Source organism: Myxine glutinosa, chromosome 3, assembly GCF_964187855.1.
Source record: "Myxine glutinosa chromosome 3, kmMyxGlut1.1, whole genome shotgun sequence".
Classification (NCBI taxonomy): Eukaryota; Metazoa; Chordata; class Myxini; order Myxiniformes; family Myxinidae; genus Myxine; species Myxine glutinosa.
The window spans coordinates 218,553,418-218,574,739 of NC_136263.1; the positions used below are offsets into that span (position 1 = coordinate 218,553,418).

At 48.1% G+C, this 21,322-nt stretch overlaps 1 protein-coding gene across 3 annotated transcripts in view; it reads right to left on the reverse strand.

Annotated features, from left to right (window-relative positions):
- Window positions 1–21,322, reverse strand: part of LOC137422863 (uncharacterized) — a 635,168-nt gene that overhangs the window by 608,357 nt on the left and 5,489 nt on the right. For all 3 annotated transcript variants that reach the window (XM_078774996.1, XM_078774997.1, XM_078774998.1), the window contains exon 2: window positions 20,479–20,618. In XM_078774996.1, coding sequence (XP_078631122.1) covers window positions 20,479–20,618 — 140 coding nt within the window. The remainder of the gene's footprint in view (window positions 1–20,478; window positions 20,619–21,322) is intronic.

The window sequence follows — 21,322 nt, forward strand, 5'->3', positions numbered from 1 at the left end:
GGGTGCTGCGACGGGACGACAAGTCGTTCGTCATCGACATCGGCGGCAGGTCGGACCGGATTGCGGTGGACCGCCTCAAGCCGGCGCACGTGGACGTCGACCACCCACCACGGGTGGCCCTTCCGCCGCGGCGAGGCCGCCCCCCGTCCACGGTGCCCCCCACTCGACCGCCCACCACCACACCGGACCCCCTCCCACGACCCGCCAGGGGTCGCTTCGGCCGTGTCATCAGGACCCCCCTCAAATTGACCCTGCCGGTGCAAGTCGATTCTGGGGGGACGTGTGTAGCGGCTACCGCTGGGTTTTCACAATCGCCTTGCACCTATCAAGGACGCGGAGCGATCACCATGCCGGGCTCGTCCAGGACGCCCGGGCAGGCTCGCCCTCAACTTGCCAGGCCGCTGGGCCACGCCCCCTCTCGCCTTTCCTGGGCAAACGCTCCGGGATAATATGTATATATATTGCTGCCCGATAAACGGGCTTTTCAGAGTGCCTGAGTGTTTGGTTTGATTAAAGCAACTCGGATGAATTCCAGCTTTTTGTCGCATCCATTCTTCCGATCGACGTGGGAGCCCCAGCTCCTTCAATATAATATAATAAATATCATGAAACATTTACATTTTGTAGTCCATTGTATAATTTAAATAAACATAAATGCAAATTTCGCATGTGGAAAAAGTAAGTACCTCCAAGGTTCCTCCAAGATCCTCTAATCATTTGCACCTGAGCTGGTGCATCTGATTCAAATTTTAGGTATTTGAAGTAGTGATAAATGTGGGGGTGTACTTACTTTTTCCACATATGAAATTTGCATTTATGTTTATTTAAATTGTACAATGGACTTCAAAATGTAAATGTTTCATGATATTTGTTATATTATATCACCTTTATCTCTCAATATTGTTGAAATGAAGATCAAATAGCTGTATGTTGAAATATGTTGAAAAAGTCAAAACTTTACATGGGGTGTTCTTACTTTTTCACGTGACTGTAGGTGTGGTTCCCCCTAGCATTTACTGACCCATGTGTGCGCCATTTTTAACACTAAATATGTCCCTCATATTGCGTTGAGCAGCTATCGAACAGTTTCACACCCACAACTACCCGAGTACTTCTGGAATTTTCAAATTAAACATAGCCGGTGGGCACATTCTTATATTTACAAGCACGTAACTTAACTTTATTTACAATGCTATGACCCAGGACCTGTTCTTTTTGGAAGAGAAGATTGTAGCGGAGAAAAAAAAAACAACAAAACACACTCATAAATGGCACTTGCTGCTTGCATCTTGCATCTTGCTTCTTGCTTCTTCTGTGTGCATAAAACAAACCGGCTGCCCCCCCCCCCCCCCCCCCGACCGGCATGCAGGCCATTTGAAGAATCAGGGCCATCTGAACTTGCAGAACTTCTTTATCCCTAGCACACGATAGTAAAACAATGCACACACTTTCTTTTATTCTTCATTGGCCAGCAGGGCCAATCTCACGTGATCCAACTGCGTGGCATCAATGCCACTCAAACAAGTGGTCCGAAGGTGCAAGATGATTTTGCAGCAAAATGCTGAACAGCAGAGGTGCAAGGCCACAAGGATTGTGGTCCTTAAGTGTTGCAAAAGGGTACAGCAAAAGGTTTGTGGCAGCAAAAATGCTGCACAGGTCGGCTGCACTGATGGAGCAAGGACATGGCAGCAAGGTGCTAAAGGGATGCTGCACAGGTCGGCTGCACTGATGAAACAAGGGTGCAGCAAAAAGTGGTTTATGGCAGCAAGGTGCTGCACCGTTCGGCTGCACAGGTACAACACGGGTGCAGAATGGATGCTGCACAGTTCGGCCTCCAAAATGGTCCTGGGGCAGGGAGGAAGACAAGGCACAACAAGCACAGCGGAAAGGACGCAATGGCACACAGAAAAACAAGGTGACCAGGCACCACCATGCCTGGTGCGGTGCGAGGGACGCGGAAGAGCGAGCAGAGCAAACTCGTCCCTATCCATCCGTACCCCCCACCATTGGCTACACTACCCTAGCCCCCCTTGTATTCACAATCCGTCTCTACGTCTTGTCTCCCATATCCCCCTATATCTCCAAATTCGTCTCCCAATCCCTCCCAAGAAGGAAGGGATGGAACAAACACAATGTCTCATCACGTCATGATGCGTCTCACTACTCAAATCAGTTCACAGAGCCTCGGTGTGGAGTGACTGGTTGTGGATGGTGCGAAGGGATCTCTCATCCTAACTACTCTACTGACATTTACTCTTTTACACTACCCGGGGTCGTACCCTGCCAATCAGCCGCTTTAAACTATGTGGTTCTAAGAACCCGAATTCCCATTGCCCACACTGTGGTGCCCTCTGAATTTGGGTCTCACTCCCACAAATTTTCTGTCTGTGCCCTCGCACAATTTCGGGGCTGGGTCGTGTGGCCCTACGAGCACGTCTACCTACCTGCGCACCTCTGCCACTGAAGCCATAACCTGAGCCTACCTGCTCCTCGCGACTACCTAATCGGGGAAGGCCCTCCCTGGCTCTTACCCCCTGATGCCCACCTTGGCATTGGGCAACCCGGGTCCTCTCCTGGGATCCTCGGGCCCCACTCAACAACTACCCTAACCGGCTCCCAGAGCCTACCTACGGCCTCAACTGGCCGACAAACTACCAGTGGCGGAGTGCCCCAATAACCATACGCACCAATTAAGCCACACACCCAGCCATTCCACGTACTCATGCACCCAACAAAACACTACTTTTCCTCTACCGGCACCACAGGTGTCAATTTCCATCCAAATTTACCTATGCCCTCTACCTGGCTTTACACTACCCACCCCGGGCTTCCGTGAATGGGTTCCACTCTCCCTCCATTCAGTCCTTCGCACCATGCATTCCACACCATTTACTTCCACACCATTACTTTCACACACCTTTTATTTCACACACCACTTATCTTGCACACTACTTTTCTCACACCACTACTTTTACACACCAATACTCAATTCCATTTGTCTTCACTCACAATTCCTTACACACACAGCATCATCGAGCTGACTACTTTCCCCGAAAACTCGTGCTTCCCCGTCGTCCCATTACACTATGCACTCCCTTCGTCATTATCAACCACCTAATCTACCTACGTCCCCTCTATAGTTCAGGTGTCACTACTTAATTCTCAGTCTCTACTGTCTTCTAGATCCCTAACATTATCCTAGCCCTCCCTCGGCTAGCTTCGGTGCCCCATGGAGGTAACCATTGCTGGCACCCCCATGTGCCTATTACTGCCATCCCTCTAAACCAGTGCTCATGGGCCCCGCTCCGTGTGAGGGATGATGACACTACCATTCCTCCACGTGGGGGGGGGGGGGTACACTACTCTCATCAGTCCGCTACACTATGAGCCTCTCCATGTGGATGTATCTTGTCACGGCCCGACCTCGAAGGGCCGGGCAATCCATGCGGGTGGTTTGTCGCCTGTAGGTGGTGTCCGTCCGGCATTTTCGATCCAAGGGGGGAGGGATGGATGGGCCCAAGTTCAGGGCTCCATCCCTGCGCGGGGCCTCGCGGTCCCACGCATGGTGACCCAACCGGCCACCATCCGGGAACCTCACCCGACAGGGTGCATGGCTCCTTAAACTCCTACCTCACCTTGAACCTCGCCGATTGCCTTTGCCACCACGGCACGGCACCAACCATACAGTGCGGGGGCCAGTACGAATCGTGCACGCCGGTCCTTGTGAGACCGACACAGCACGGATTCCCTCCGGTCCCTGCAGCACACAATTCACCGGAGGCTCACGTCTGCTACCCGTCCCGCTAGGCGCTACCCCGGTCGGTGTCGATGCTTGAGCCGCGTCCTCACCACTCGCAATCCACTCCGCACTCGCACACCCAGGTGCACACGCGCCTCCCACACACTCGGCCATCGCACACTCTTTTTCCACGCCCCCAGGTGCGCACTCTCCCGTTACACACTCCGGTGTGCACTCCTGCACACACTCTGGTGTGCACTCCTGCACACACTCTGTAACACACTCTGGTGTGCACTCCTGCACACTGCAACACACTCTGGTGTGCACTCCTGCACACACTCTGTAACACACTTGCTCTCCACACACTTGGGTACGGACTCTCTCTCATACCGCGTACCACTCTCTCACTCCACGCACTCTGTACCACTCTCCCTCGTACACCGCACAATGGCCCCTTCACGAAGGCCCGGGTCTCGCTTCTCTCCCAAGCGTGCCGAGAACCCGTTCGCGCCGAACACATTCGCGCCATTATTTCTCACCTCGGGTTCCTCCTTCCCCGGCTTCTTCGCCAGCACCTGTAAACTTTTATTGGGGTTAGAAAGCACGGCATCACGGTGCAAATACAGACTTTGTGCGGGTTCCATTACCTTCTCCCGTGATTTGTTCACTTTCTCTCCTGTCTCTTCAGACCCAATTGTTTCTTCTTTTTCTAGCTCGACGATCGTTGGCGCCCATAAAATTTCTTTTTCCAACTCAGCCTTCGCCGGCGCCCCCGAAATTTTATTTCGCAATTCGACGATCGTCGGCTCCTCTACACCCCACGTCGCAACCCCCATAGCCCCGGTCAACTTGGCTGTGCTCCGCTTTAATTTGCTTCTGCGCGTTCCCCGTATCGCTTCACCCCGTCGCGTACCACCACGACCTTCCCGCTTGGCCTGCGCCCAAGATCCTCCCCTTTTTTTTTTAACGTGGTTTTCATTTGCTCACGCAATCCATCCATATTGCACTTTGCTTCGTCCCTCAATTTTTCCACGTCGATCCCCTGGGTAGCCATCATTGCATTCATTCCATTCCTGTCACCCTCCATATATGCACTGCACCTTGCTACATCTGTGCAGCCGAACGGCGCATTTGCTGGATATCCTTTTGTTGTAACTTTGCTGTACCTGTGCAGCACTTTGCTGCCACAAACCCTTTGCTGCACCTTATTACACACTATGGACCACAAGTTTTGTGGCCTTGCACCTCTGCTGTGCAGCACCTTGCTGCAAAACCATCTTGCATCTTCGGACCACTTGTTTTGAGTGGCATTAATGTCACACAGTCGGACCACATCAGGTTGGCCGGCCCTGCCTGGCAAAGAAATGAAATAAAAGCATGTTTTGTGCATTTTTATTATGGTGTGCTAAGGATGAGAAGAAGTGTAAGTTTAGGTAGGCCTGAAGATCAAAAATGGCCTGTATGCCGGTCCGGGGGCTAGCCAGTTTGATATATGCACACAGAAGACGCAAGAGGCAAGATGCAAAAAGCAAGCAGCAAATGTCATGATTTATGAGTTGTGTTTGGGGTTTTTGCTGTGCTTTCTCTCCCCTCCAATCTTCTCTTCCAAAAAGGACAGGTCCTGGGTCATAGAATTGTAAATAAATTAAGTTTTGTGCTTGTAAATATGAAAATGCTGCCCACCGGCTATGTGTTTAGTTTGACAAATTCCGGAATTCGGTTAATTGTAGGCGTGAATCTGATAGGTAGCTACTCAACGCAATAGGACGGACATATTTAGTGTTTTAAAACTGTCGCATACACGGGTTGGAGTAAATGTTAGGGGGAACCACACCTATATGTGACATGTAAAAGTAAAAGTTAATTTTGCATGTCATTCTCTAAACCGGTCGTTTCATTTGTTGGTTTTGATTCGGGGACGAGTCTGACGAGGGAGGGGGGTAGTGTTGCAGTTTTGTGTTTTTACAAATAAAGGTTAATTTTCCCCTCATAGTTTAGTCACACAACAACATGTAGCCTCGTTTAAGCTCAGTTATTTCTTAGTAAGTGTAAGCGTAGACCTTTCCTATGTGTAGTTTTGCGTTGAGTAGAATAATGAGAGTTAGGTCTCCTTCCAATGCTTTATGCCGCCTCGATGCTTTGAGTTTTGGCGCAAATTACCACGAGGCCGGCCTGACAAGTCGAGGCAGGCCGAAGGAAGGCGGAACAGGAGAAGTGAAGTGACCGGTAAGCACGAGCTGCCAATCAGGACTCGAGGGGAGTGGCTTAGCACTGCAGCAAAAGGCGTGGTTTGGAACATTCGAGGAAGGCCAGGGCGTGGCAATATAACCGTGCCCAAAAGCCCCCACCTCAGTTCTGAGGAGAGGTGCGCTGAACCAAGTTATGAGCCGGGGTCCTCTGTTGAATTGAGCTTGAGTCAGATCCTGAATCGAGTTGCGAGAGTGAAAGCGCGCCTTGTATTAATCGCGCTGTGAAGGACCGCCGTGCCGGGCGAGAGACGCGCATATTTTCCGGCCTGCCTTTGTTCGAGATACGTGCCGCGAGGATCCCTCCCGCCTGCCTGCCTGCCTTCGCCGAGGGACGTGCTGTGACCGCAGAGGGCCACGCCGGGCAGGCTGTTCCTGAACGACTAAGCCGGCGCGTTCAGCGCATGAACATTTCCTTCCTTCATCCCCCTGTGAGTGTGAATGGGCCCATTGTCTGGGCCTTAAGTAAGACTGTTTTAAGATCTGCCCTGTGTCTCTCTTTTCTACCGAACCATTGTACATAAGTGTAAATAATAATTAAACGTGTTCTTCCTTTGATTCTACCGCTTTTGTGTTTTCCATCATTGACAGCGTGGTACGAATAATATCGCTCTAATCGGGTTCCAATAATAAGGTAACTGCACGGACCACGTGGTGCGCCATCCGCTCGGGTGCACTCAAATTACGCGTGGTTCGTGCGAGACTTGACCCCCGCTTCCGCGGCGGCGCGTGTACTTAGGTACGTGCAAACATTGTCCCGAAACCCTGTTTGTCTATACCCCAGACAAACATACACACTCACACGGGGATTGTAGCTGGTAGGTGGTCAGGTAGAGGGTCCGGTGATGGGGTCCAGGCTCCAGGGGAAGCTCCAGTCCAGGCTCCGGTTCAGCGGGCGAAAACCCGGCAGGCAGCTCCGCGTATCTTGGAAACGCGACCGGACCTTACATATAGCGGGGGGGAGGCTGGTGTCCCGTACGTGTGCGCTCATGGACAAGTCCGTTAATAAGCGCGTCTCCAACCAAACTCGTGGGCATTTCCCAATGAGACTCGTATAAGCGCGTCTCCAACCAAACTCGTATAAGCGCGTCTCCAACCCGAGTCCTTTTTACCGCCAACCTTCCACTCGAGTGCTGCCGTATCTCTCTCTTCAAGCAACCAGCACTCCCGACAAGTAGTCCATCAAAGGGCTTTGCGTTCGCGCTTATATAACGCGCCACGCGATCACTACGCGGGCCTCAAGGCAACGCCTGTCGGTGATGTTACATCAGCCCTGGTTGGCTGGTGAGGGCTTACCGGCCACGCCTTTGACGGCTGGTTGACAGGCCACACCTTCTGCTTGGCGTTCCGCCCCCTTTTTCCTCGGGCCTGACCGCATGGTTTATGGCGGCGCTTGAGCGAACGCTAAGGCACCGACTGTAGGGGCGCGTAATGGCGTCACTTGGAGAGGGAGGTCGCAAAATGAAAGAAAGGGCCTAATCTTATTTGATTGACGCAACGCAGATTCAACTATTGGAAACACGGCCTTATCTAAAACACATAATAATGAAATAACTAAAGTCCTATGGTGGCCTACGTGTTGCTTGTGGACTAACTATGGGGTGCAACCTTTAACCTATTAATAATGGGATATTTACAAGTAATTATTTACAAGTGAGAGTTCTAAAACCGTAACAATATATATAAATCTTCTATATTATATATATAAAAGAAAGTTTTTGTTCGTTTGTTTGTCTACACGCGCTAATTCTCCTGTACAGTGAAAGATAGGAGGAAACCTCTGAAACAAAAAATGTGGGGACGGGCCCTGGGAAGGTTATAGGCTAGGTGGCAAGGCCGGTCGAGGCCGCCTCGGCCGGGCTGGGCCCATTTCGCAATAAATCTTCTTCTTCTTTCAAAATTCTCTTGAAGTACAACTTGTGCACTTAATAGGAATATCTGTCTGATTGCAACACATGCTTTCAAAATTCTCTCTCGCCGGGCCCGACAGAAGAAAGAACAAGGAATCGTTGAGCACTAACCGATACTGGGCTTGTGACAGACCTATGTGCAGAAGATTAAATTCATTCAAAAAGAACCCAGGCAACGCCGGGTGCATTCAGCTAGTATATATATAGTATATATATACGGTCAGATAGTATATATACGGTCAGCTAAGGTGGGCCAGCAGGGGCACATACACCTCCACATGCAGCAGCTGCACCCGGATGCGTACATACCCCCACCCCCAGCCAGTGAGACCACAGACTACAACAACAAAACCGCCTCCACTCCCACAATCCACAGCCCCTCATCCACTCACCCACACACCAAAAATAATTAAAAAAACAACCGACCACCTACCCTTACAACATGCACCACTCAAACAAAAACGCATTCATGCAAAACCACACCCACTCATGCAACACACTCCTGCAACACACACACACCCATTCCTGCAACACACACACACCCATTCCTGCAACACACACACACCCATTCCTGCAACACACACACACCCATTCCTGCAACACACACACACCCATTCCTGCAACCCACACACACCCATTGCTGCAACACACACACCCATTGCTGCAACACACACACCCACTTCTGCAACACACACACCCACTTCTGCAACACACACACCCACTTCTGCCACACACACCCACTTCTGCAACACACACACCCACTTCTGCAACACACACACCCACTTCTGCAACACACCCACACACACACACACACACACACACACACACACCCTTCAAAAAGTATTCATACCCCTTGACTTTTTTCACATTTTGTTGTGTTAGTCTGAATTAAAAATGGGTTAAATTGAGATTTTTTTTTGGTCACAGATCTACACATAATACCCTGTAATGTCAAAGTGCAATTTTTTTTTTTTAGAATTTTTTACAAATTAATTAAAAATGAAGAGCTGAAATGTCTTGAGTCAACAAGTATTCAACCACTTTGCTATGGCACTCCAAATTGAGCTCAGGTGCATCCAATTTACTTTGATCATCCTTAAGATTGGAGTCCACCTGTGGGCAATTCAAGTTTGTTTTTTTTAGTGTACAAAGTCGTGGCCCGTGCAAGAGCTAACACATTAAACACATAAAACACATAAAACCATAAACACAAACGCACATGAAAATATAATAAAGGGACCGGGAGACAAGAGGGGGAGAGAGATGGAAGCATACAAGCACAACAACAGAAGAGAACAGGGACATCGGTAGATCTGTAGAAGGCAGAGGGCTGGGGGGCAGGGGGGATGGTAGAGGTATAAATCAAATGAACACTACAAGGACTTTCAGGAAAGAAGTTGGAGATGGAAAGAGGTGGATTTGGGGTGGATTAAGGGGGGTAGAAAAGATCAAGGTTTTGAATGGGGAAAGATAAGAGATGGTGGTGAACAGCTGTTTTGAAGACCTGGAAGGAGGCGTGGGATTAAAGAGTGTGGGAGTTTGTTCCAGAGACGGGAAAAAGAGGAATGTAGGAGTGAAGGTGAACTGAGAGTCTTGATTTTGGCAGTTTCGCCACAAAAGGTTTGCTGGCAGATCTTGTGCATCCTGCAGGATTTGGGGGACAGAGCACAGACAGAGCAGAGCGAGCTAGGCTGGAGAGGAGTTGGTAGAAGACAAAGACCACCAACCTGCCTTCGGTGAGAGAGTGAAAGGCCCTCAGAATCAGCTTCATCACGGGAGATAACAATGATTCTAAAAGCCTTGGTTTCAACAGCGTGAAACTGAGATCGGTGTGAGGCAGGAGCACCAGCCCAGAGGGGAGGACAGTATTCCATGGAGCTGCGGATGAAAGCTTTGCATGTGGTAAGCAGTTCAGTTGTGCCCAGAAAGGACTTTGCACGATGGCGGATGCCCAGACGGCGACTGGCTTTAGAGGCCAGCTTGGAAATGTGGTTTTCCCAGGAAAGATCATGGCAGATAGTGAGACCCAAAAGCTTGAGTGACAGAACTTCTGTGAGAGGATTGTTGAGAAAGTAGATGGGAGGGTTGCCCAGATGGTCTTTTCGGAGAGACATCGTGTGTGTGAGATTTGTCAGGCTTGAAAGACATGTTCCACTTGTTTGACCAGTTTGTGACTTTATCCAGGTCTGCAGAGAGTGAAGAGGCTGCTGCCTGCCAACCTAAGGGTTGAGATATTGAGCAGCAAAGAGTGGAGTCATCAGCAAAGAGATACGATTTTCCAGGGGGTCGGGGAGATCATTAAGGAAGACCAGCAAAAGCACAGGGCCCAGAACACTGCCTTGAGGAACTCCAGTCTGGACAGGAAGGGGAGATGAGAGAATTCCATTCTGAGCCACACGTTGACTGCATCCGGAACGGAAGTCCGCAAGCCATGTGTGGAGATTTCCATGGATACCATAAGAGGGTGTGTTGAGCAGAGCAGGGTGTCAGACCGTATCAAAGGCACGAGATACTGTATGACCAGGGAGACCGCTCTGATTTCCTGTTTGGCGTTGAGGTCCTCCATCCATTGTTGAGACAGCAGAAGCAGCATGTCCAGAGTAGAATGACCTGGTCTGAATCCAAATTGATGATCCGAGATCAAGCTATTAGAGAAGAGGAAGGATTTAATATCCGAAGCAATGATGGATTCCATGACCTTGCTGATTATTGGGAGCAGGGTGATTGGTCTGTAGTTGCAAGGATCTGCTTTTGCACCTTTCTTGAGAAAAGCGTTGATGTTGGCTGATTTCCAAGCTGATGGCAGATGGCCTTGAGCAAAAGAGAGGGTGAAGAGAACAGAGAGAGGGTGAGATAGAGCAGCAGAGCAGTATCTTAGGACCCGTGGGCTGATGCCGTCTGGTCCAGTTGCAGAATCAGAGTCGAGATTTGACAGAAACTTCACCTTGTCAGGAGAGAAGGACACAGAGTCCAGGAGCAGCAGGGTATGACTGGGTAAGGTGGGTACAGAGAGAGACGGGTTGGGACACAAGAATTTGAGGCAAACACAGAGTGGAGGCATTCAGTTTTTTCATGTGCGGTTTCAGCTGTGTAGCTGTTTGAGGTAAGGGAGGGGATGGAGGGGGAACAAACACCAGAAACGGATTTGACCAGACCTCACCAGGATTTGGAGGGAGACAGGTTTGAGAGTTCAGTCTTGACAGTAGAGATATATTGTTTCCTTGCTCTCCTGAGGGTAGTGTTTGATTTCAGGCATTGAACAAAAGGTAAAAAGTTCGGAGGGAAAATAAACGGCTGTATAGCGAAAGAATGATCGTGGATTAATAAGAGATTGGCGAGGGGACTGGGCAGTCCTCGAGGGAACCGGGCAGACCCCAAAACACGTTACGCAAAAATCTGACTAATACACACAAATTTGCGCGAATTTCAAAACAATATTAAATCTAGAAGCACACAGTAAACATATACACGGCAAAATAAACAGTAAATTCGACAAAAACGATGGGGAGAAACTTATCTTTGATGATCCTGGAGAAGCACAGAAGACACACAACCTCCCCTGAGGAACCGGAAGCAGAGATTTGGATGACTCTTGAAGAAACTCCCTGATTTCGAGTTCCTGATCTCGATGACTTTGGACGACTTGATTTGGACGACGCCAGATTTAGAAAGAAGCACACCTTTTTACATTTGAGATCCCACAGTTGACAGCATATGTCAAAGCAGAAACTCTACCATGAAGTCTAAGGAACTGTCCGGAGAACTACGAGATATAATTCTGAGGCATAGATCTGGGGAAGGGAATAAAACAATTTCTAGTGTTGAAAGTTCCCAAGAGCACAATGAGCTCAATCATTTGGAAACGGAAAGAATATGGAACTACCCAGACTCTTCATAGGGCTGGCCATCCGACCAAACTGAGCAACTGGGCAAGAAGGACCTTGGTAATGGAGGTGACCAAGAACCCAATGACCACTCTGACAGAACTACAGAGTTCCTTGGCTGAGAGGGGAGAACCTGCCAGAAGGACAACAATCTCTGCAGCACTTCACTAATCGAGGCTTTATGGGAGAGTGGCCAGACGGAAACCACTCCTGAGAAAAAGGCACATGAGAACACACCTGGAGTTTACAAAAAGCCACGTGAAAGACTCAGAGAGCATGAGCCAAAATATTCTGTGTTCTTCATGCTCAAATATTATTATTATTATTCATTGTCAAACTTCAAACCGCGCGTCGTGCGCGGCCTGGTCTTTCCGGGCTCCCTTCCCCCCGTCGGTGTTTTGTGAGTGTAAGTTCTTTCCTTCATAGTATTTGCTTATTTCTTTGATTTTCTTTTCTCCCCCCTGCCTCTCGCGGGCATCTTACCCTTTGTCCGGCGTTTTTAAAAACAGGACAAACGGATAGACAAAGAATTCTATATTGATTCTTTCTCTCCTCCCGGACACGTGCTTGTTCGCTCTCCTCCTCGTCTCGACTTGTGCCCCGCCCCCTGTATCTCGTTTTTCTTCCGCCTCTGCTCCTTCTTTCTCAAATCCACGTTCTCGCTTGGAGACTTTTCCCAGATTGTTTTTCATGGTTATCATGGTTCTGTTTGGATATTGTTGGAATATGTTTCAACTGCAGCCGTGATGCTGACGCCGCCCTTACGATGATAAGATGGAGATCGGTTTCTGAGATTTGGGACATGGAATGTAGGGACAATGACAGGGAGATCAGGAGAAGTGGTGGAAGTATTGGTCAGAAGAAGGGTGGACATATGTTGTGTGCAGGAGACGAGATGGAAGGGAAGTGGTGTGAGAATGGTGAAGGGTAGGCAGGGACAGAAATACAAGTTTGTGTGGCAAGGGTGCCTGGAGGGCGTGAATGGTGTTGGTGTCCTGTTTTCTGAGGAGTTTGTAGACAGTGTGGTGAGTGTGACTAGAGTGAGAGATAGGTTGATGATGGTGAAAATGATGATTGGAAAGCTCTTGGTGAACGTCATCTCGGGATATGCTCCGCAGGTTGGTCGAAGCGATGAAGAGAAGGACAAGTTCTGGTGTGCGATAGAGAAGCTGATGGAAAACGTGAAAGATGAGGAAGTTGTTGTGGTGGGAGGAGACCTGAATGGACATGTGGGAAGGAGTATGGATGGTTTTGAGGGAGTTCATGGGGGTTACGGATATGGTGTGAGAAATGGAGAAGGTGAAAGGATTTTGGAGTTTGCTGATGGAGCTGATTTGTTGATTTGTAATACTCAGTTCCAGAAAGAGGATAATAAGCTTGTTACATACACGTCAGGTGGGTCGACGACAACCGTTGACTACCTGATGGTGCGTAGGTGAGATAGGGGACACCTCCGGGACACAAAGGTGATCCCGGGGGAGGAGGCTGTTTCACAGCACCACTTGGTTGTCTGCGACATAAGGGTGAAAGGTGCGAGGAGAGCTCGGCGGGTGAAGTACCAACCGAGAATGAAGGTGTGGAGGTTGAAAGAGGTGACAGTAAGGGAGGCATTAAAAGAGAGGCTGAGTAGGGTAGAGGATGATGTGGTTGAGCTTGAAAGTGGTTGGATGTCAATGAAAGCAAGTCTGTTGGGAGCCGTTGGTGAGGTATGTGGATGGACAAAAGGACCACCGAGGTACTCGGAAACATGGTGGTGGGATGATGAAGTTGGAAAGAGGATTGACGAGAAGAGGAAGAAGTTCAAGGAGTGGCAGAAGGTGAAGGGTACGGGAGCAGAAACAGCAGAGCATGAAAGTTATAAGGCAGCCAGGAAGGCTGCAAAGAAAGAGGTAGCAAAGGCACAGGAGGCATGCAGGAAAATGTTCGGAGAACGCTTGGATTACAAAGAGGGTCAGAAAGCAGTATTCAGGATTGCAAAGCAGATAGCGAAAGAGAGGTGTGATGTGATGGGGGTGAGTTGCTTGAAGGATGAAGTGGGACAAATTGTTGTCAACCCAGATGGAATTAAAGGAAGATGGAAAAGATATATGGAAATGCTGTTGAATACAGAGAATGAATGGGATGGCAACATAGAGAGTAACCCAGTTTTAGGACCGGCAGGGAAGATAACTGAGAAGGAAGTTGAGGAAGCGATAAAAGCAATGAAGAGTGGAAAAGGCGGCGGGCCAACGGGAGTTGTGGGAGATATGTTGAAGGCAGCAGGAAGTTGGGGTGTGAAGAGAATGACAGAGATCTGTAATCTGGTGGTGAAAGAAGGCCGCATTCCAGTGGATTGGGAACTGAGTACCCTCGTCCCTCTATACAAGGGGAAAGGTGACCCTCTGGAGTGTGGCTCGTACCGAGCGATAAAGTTATTGGAGCATGGAATGAAGGTATTGGAAAGGGTGTTGGGGGGGAGTATAAGGAAGAAAGTGAAGATCGACGAAATGCAGTTTGGATTTATGCCAGGAAGAGGAACGACAGACGCGCTTGTCATTGTGAGGTAGTTGCAGGAGAAGTACATGGAGAAGAGGAAGAAGTTGTTTTTTGGGTTTGTTGATCTGGAGAAAGCATTCGATAGGGTTCCACGCAAAGTATTGACATGGGCATTGAGGAAGTTAGGAGTGGAGGAATGGTTGATCAGAGTGGTGATGGCAATGTACAAAAGAGCGCGCACAGCTGTAAGGACGAAGGACAGGGAACAGTGGTGAGTTTGAGGTTAAGGTGGGAGTGCATCAGGAGGTCCGTCCTAAGTCCACTACTATTTGTAGCTGTGATGGAGGTGCTGGCTCAGAACGTAAAGGAGGGTTTACCGTGGGAGTTGTTGTATGCAGATGATCTGGTGTTGATTGCGGAAAGTATGGATGGACTGAAGGAAAAGATGAACAAGAGGAAGGAACGTATGGAGACAAAAGGTCTGAAGGTGAATATCGGAAAGACGAAGGTGATGGCAAGTGGTAAAGCATGTGGTGAGGTGGAAAGAACTGGGAAGTGGCCGTGTGCTGTGTTCAGGAAGGGTGTCGGAGTGAACTCCATTCAATGTACAATGTGCGCTGAGTGGGTTCATCAAAAATGTAGTGGTCTGAGAGGGTCATTTACCAGTGTGGCAGCTACATTAAAATGTAAGGTGTGCACAGAGGGAGCTGCAGATGGAGGAAATGTTGAGTTGGATCTTGGAGACGGCGTGAAGCTGGAAGGTGTGAAAACATTTTGCTACCTCGGAGACATGCTGAATGGAGAAGGTGGATCAGACTCGGCAACGGTTGCTCGAGTGAGATGTGCATGGAAGAAGTTTCGGGAACTGAGTGGCGTGCTGAGGAGGAGGGGAGTGTCGCTGAAGCTGAAGGGAAAGGTGTATGCTGCATGTGTGAGAAGTGTTATGATTTATGGGAGCGAGACATGGGTAATGAACGTAGAGCAGCAACGAAGGCTGGAAAGGGTGGAAATGCGAATGGTTCGATGGATGTGCGGAGTATCGTTGAGAGAGAGGAAGACAAATGATGAATTGCGAAAGATGATGGGAATATTGCCTGTGATTGATGCTGTGAAGAGGAACAGGTTGAGATGGTTTGGTCATGTGTTGAGGAAGGATGAAAGTGACTGGTTGAGAAGAGTGATGGAAATTAATGTAGAAGGAAGTAGAGGACGGGGAAGACCGAGAAAGACTTGGCTGAAGATGGTGGAAGAAGAAATGCGGGCAAGGGGGTTAACAAGGAGAGATGTAGAAAATAGGGCAAAATGGAGAAGATTGTCATGGCGACCGCAAGGCTAACCCCCGCTCTAGCAGGGAAAATGGCCTTAAAATGCATGTTGTTGTTGTTGTTGTATTGTCAAACTCCTCCCCTTGTCCTTTCGCCTTCCAATCACTACTTCACACCATCCCCATTCCATGGTGCTATTATTGTCTGTCGTCATCGTGAGATACAAACAACAACTGCTCACTAGGGGCGTGTGTGGCGATTACTTAGACCTTGACTGTCTAAAGCCATACTGAACATCATTTAGGAGGTTGTGAGTTTCCAGATGAGTCATGAGTTGTCGTTTGATCAAGTTTTCAAACACTTTGCTGATAATGGGTGGAAGGCTAACAGGCCGTGAGATAGAAGGGTCCGATTTCTCACCGGAGCCTTTAAAGACAGGGACTACAGAAGCTTGCTTCCAGCTAATTGGAAACAGATTTTGACAAAAAAAAAATCCCTTTTTAAGGCCATTTTCCCTGCTAGAGCGGGGGTTAGCCTTGCGGGCCCCATGACAATCATCATGGTTCCCTTTTTAGGCCATTTTCCCTGCTACAGCGGGGGTTAGCCTTGCGGGCCCCATGACAATCATCATGGTTCCCTTTTTAAGGCCATTTACCCTGCTAGAGCGGGGGTTAGCCTTGCGGGCCCTGTGACAATCATCATGGTTCCCTTTTTAAGGCCATTTTCCCTGCTAGAGTGGGGGTTAGCCTTGCAGGCCCTGTGACAATCATCATGGTTCCCTTTTTAAGGCCATTTTCCCTGCTAGAGTGGGGGTTAGCCTTGCGGGCCCTGTGACAATCATCATGGTTCCCTTTTTAAGGCCATTTTCCCTGCTAGAGCGGGGGTTAGCCTTGCGGGCCCTGTGACAATCACGGTTCCCTTTTTGAGCCTTTTTTTTTTTTTTTAATGGCCGGATGTCCTTACTGACGCTAACCTTTTACAGAACAGATTTTGACAGGCACAAGCAATACAGTTTTGAGAGAACAGAAGAGAGGTCAGGTGAACACGTCTACAAAACAATTGCAGTGATTCCCTCTGGTCCAGCAGATTTTGAAACGTCAAGTCCTTGAAAAATCTTAGCAACCTTCCTCGGTGTGATGCTGATAGTAGAACGTCTGATGTCAGGAGGGAAGGAGAAACAGGCAACGGATGTCCATCATCTTCAAGTGTAGAGTTTCAAGTGTAGAAGAGGTTAATTTTATCAATAGGATAAATAAGCACTTCAGGGCCATTGAAGAGGACAGGAATCAATGATCAATTACGGTTGAGAATGCTATTTGCAATTCTCCAAAAATCTCTGAAACCTAGCCGTTTATTTGAAATTGAATCATAAACAGATTGTGCATTCTGTCACTTAGCATTCTTTAACATGAGTTATAATACGGCATTCTCTAATTATAATACTGTATGACCCCACCGACATATCGCTATCAGAAGAAAAAAAAACGACACCAACGGAGCTGAATTTCTCCTGTATCACCGGTTCACTCAAAAGCACTTTTTTCTGTTTGGTCCTCGATCCAAATATGAAGGGATTTTGCTATCGTTTCAATATAGGCTAAGGATAACGGAACTGGAATGACACTTTTTCACTTTGCGTAGCACTGGCAACAATACTTTTATGGATATTTGACTTACTTTTAAGGATATACTGCACAGTCGATTCATTGTTCCCGTAATGGCACCCCACAGATGCCGCTCTTTCACTTCCAGGCAACCTAATGTATCTAACAACTCGATTTTTTTTGCACAACGTCATAAGCTTTCTCTGCCTTTCGGCACAATTAATTTTGTCCATGTTTTACGTTTGGGCACCATTATTACCGATGCGCAAGAACCAACAAAAGGCTTGTAATACGAGATAATCGTACACACAGACACAAACGATGACTCATCTCGGCTAAAAAACCACGATTAGTCGAAATTAAGTCCTGCGATAACCAATTCAGAATACAACACGTTGACCACAATTGGTCAAAAAGCCACGATATTCAAACCAGCATTATTTAAGTGAGGGTTTAGTGTAAAGGATTCTGGTTCAGCCCTGCTTTGCTTGCAGTTTCATGGTCTCCTCTTAAGGCAAAGGATCAGCGATTCCAACCATCGGGCTTTCCCCAGGCACGCCTGGCAGCATCACCAACACCCATCTGATCTCTCAATTGCCAGGTTGCTTTATGGGTGAGATAGGAAAAATGGAGGCATGTCGTCTCTCCAAACCAAAACCTCGACACCTCATATGAGAGAGGGGAAATGGTCATACGTCTTGCCTTCAAGCCAAAATCTCTTTCGACTCCTCACACCTCACACAGGAGGGGGGAATGGAGGTCCTTCTTTCCTTCGAACTAAAAACCTCACCTGACTCCTCACATGAGAGAGGGGAAATTGAGGTCCATCTTTCATTTGAGCTCAAACCTCTCTAGACTCCTCCCCCATTCATCACTTCCCTTACACCTGGCAAGAAAGGTAAGGCGCCAAATGTGGGGCACAACGACATTGTACTGCTCGGTGTTCGGGAGGTGGGGGTGTGCGGTCGTGTGGGGAGTTTCTCGGACCCACTTCCCGACCAATGACCCTGAAGCCGACAAACCGCAGATAACTCCGCTGCCTGACAGGTTGCTAGGCAACCACAGACACCATCTAAGATACTTAATTTAGGTACAGTCCAGCGTCAAAACCCTGATTTCCTTTCTGGCAAACTAATCACCTTAGGTAAGGCCTGTGCTTCCCTACGCTCCACTGTTATCAATCAAAACGACCGAGAGATACCTTAAGTGGAACGTTGGCTTATGACTAACCATTATGAAACAGTGGGGCGGAACTCCCTGTCACTATTACACACTATGGTCTAACCATTGGAAAGAGACGACTGGGTAGTTTGGAAAGCAGTTTATGAAGGATTAGCAAAAACACGTATTTACAAGACAAACATGGACACAGAAGAAGGTTCTTACGCCGAAGCACATACGCCGTTATTCAGTCAGCTTATTACAATTTCCACGCACACAGGCGCCTCAGTCATTCCTGCGAAATCGAGATAAATAAGAAGGGTGGGAGGGGCAGGAATAAGAAGAGGGGAGAGGATGTGCTGTGTAATGTAGGGAGAGGTCCAGGTGAATGCCTGCAGTGCTTCAGAGGAAAGTGTGAGATGCGAGTCAGTAACCCAGCCCTAAACAGGACGAGGGCACAATTGTTGAGTAATCTTGTGCGTTCAAAGTGAACAAATTAGAAGTAGGGAAAGCCAGAGATTTAAAGTGTAAATTGTGTTTGGCCGACATGTCCAGGGAAACTTTGCAGCTTGTCAGCTCTCCGCTGCACTGCATCACCAGCCCATTCGTACTTGCAAGTTCAGCCTCCATTCTTCCATTTCTTCAGATGTGCAAAACCCTCAGCCTTTGAATTCACCAACTTATATTGTCCCTGGGAGAGGTGGGGTTTTGGGCCTGGGCAGCTTGAGCTCCGTGGGCGCTACCCTCTCACTGGCCTGTTCGTTTTCCCATGCCATGCCCATTGGCCGAGCCCAGCTCCTATAGTGGCGCCGAAGGCTAAGGCGGGACATCGGTCATTGACTTAGTCATTGGAAGCCCACCCATCTGCTCTCACTGCGTGCGGGCCCACGCTGCGCTTGTTTTGACTCAATTTGCAGTCATGGTACCGTAACATTAAGATGCTCCTTGTGGATTTGATTTGTAATGTTGGTTTCAACGTCGAGTGTAAAGTTGAGTGTTGCATGGCCATTCATGGATGCGCTGCAGAGATGCAAAGAGAGAGAGAGAGATGGAGAGAGATAAGAAGAGATGGAAAGATGGAGAAGAATCACAAAGGCGTTTGAATCTCGACACAAACAACACATTTCCCTTTCCACCGATACGAGGGAATAGGTAATTGAACTAAACAAAATTACTACAGACATAACTACAATCCCTTATGGGTCTGTGAAAACAGTAACACTACTTTTCATCATGAGTTCACCAAAGCAACCATTTACATTGCAAAACAGTAAATGTCTTGCCTCTTTCCTAAAAGAAAGCGACATCGGCTTCCATTCTCAGCCGTGAAGGCGGAGCCTCCAATATCGGGAACATCCGGACATCTCAACACAACATCGAGCAGCTTTAGGGAATGGTGTGTAAAAATGTTGGTGTAACTCAAAGATAAAAGAAAACAATAAAGGTGCTCGTCCTTCCCAAAAATGAACCGGCACTCAACACATGGGACACTTAAACCGGCACCATCATACACCTCCTAAGCTATCAGCATCTCACCTTTCCACAACCGTAACAATATTGCAGAAAAATATTTGCTTGTCCCTCCCTCCACCTCATTACTATTTTCCATTAAATCTTCATTTAGAGCCTGGTGTTGGCTTAGCGGTTAGGGTGCCGGCTTGGGATCCTAGGATCCTGGGTTCGAATCCCAGTCGATCGCTGAATTAACGCCAGGGAGGTTGACCCAGCCTGTCATCCTTCCGAGGTCGGCAAATTGAGTACCAGCTTGCTGGGATGAATGACCACGGTGTGTGCCCCGGCTTAGAATAGGTACACCGTATCCCTGCGCATCGTAAGAGGTGACTAAGGGTTGGCCTCAGAAATGGCATCCAGCCATAAAACATTGCCTCAAACAGGGAGCCATGATTGTCATGGGGCCTGCAAGGCTAACCCCCGCTCTAGCGGGGAAAATGGCCTTAAAACGATCATTCATTCATTGAACACCCATTTTCCCTCCAACCTTCCCAACAAAGCACTCCCACCATTCTCTCTTGAAAGCTTATTTCCTTTTTCTCTCATTTCTTCCATTTTAGAATTTATCTTTATTTACACTGCACTATCACTTCCATCATACAGCCTACCTGGGCCTTCAGGCAATAACCCTCAGTTCAACACTGAAACAGAAACCTCATGCTTTTACAATTGCCATACACACCGATGCAAGTCATCGGGTCTCAGATGGCGGCCTCTGCGTACAAGATTCTCCCAGTAGAGCAGCTCCTCATATGCTTGTCGCTCAACCCACAGCAGTACTTCCGGATGACAAGATCTCCTATGTGCTGCAGCGTGCTGCATCTATACATGGATACCAACAGAGAGAAAGAAAGACACAATGTACATTAGAATCCAATAAAAAGAAAGGCATGCGGGTAAGAAGGAACCAACGGCAAAATGTTGCACTTAAAAGTAAAAATTGATCTCAACAATTCCCATCTGAACTCTTCCCTCATGATTATGGGATCTCAAATATTCTGATGATTTGATCATTGTCTACAAATGTCCTTGGTGTAAACTTGGTGTCCTTGGTATTGGATGCTGTAAACTAAATAATTTCCAAATCTAGAGTGAAATCTGACAAAATTTACCATATCTCTCGACTTCATAACTAAGTGCATATATGCACTTATTTAAACGAGGCTGTGATTCTCGTTCTGGTGTTAGTTTTTTATTATTTAACTTATTAATCGTTTTTAACTTAATTCTTACTTCCATGGGAACTGCTCGGAGACGCGTTTTTTGAACGAAACGTTTTTCGCAAAGAACACTTTTTTAGTAGTTGGGACTGCTGTTCCTGTTTGAGTCAATTCTGAAGTTGGAATTTTGAAGATCGGTTCGGATGAAGTTTGTGGAACTTATCGCATTGTGGTTTTTAACAGTGTGTGGAAATGAAATAAAGGGGTGGAGTGGGGGAGGGAGGGGTGTGGGTAGAGTGGAGGGGGGGGTGGGGTAGGACCAGTTGCAACTGCTAAACCAGAAAGCATCTGAAAATGCAAAGCCCG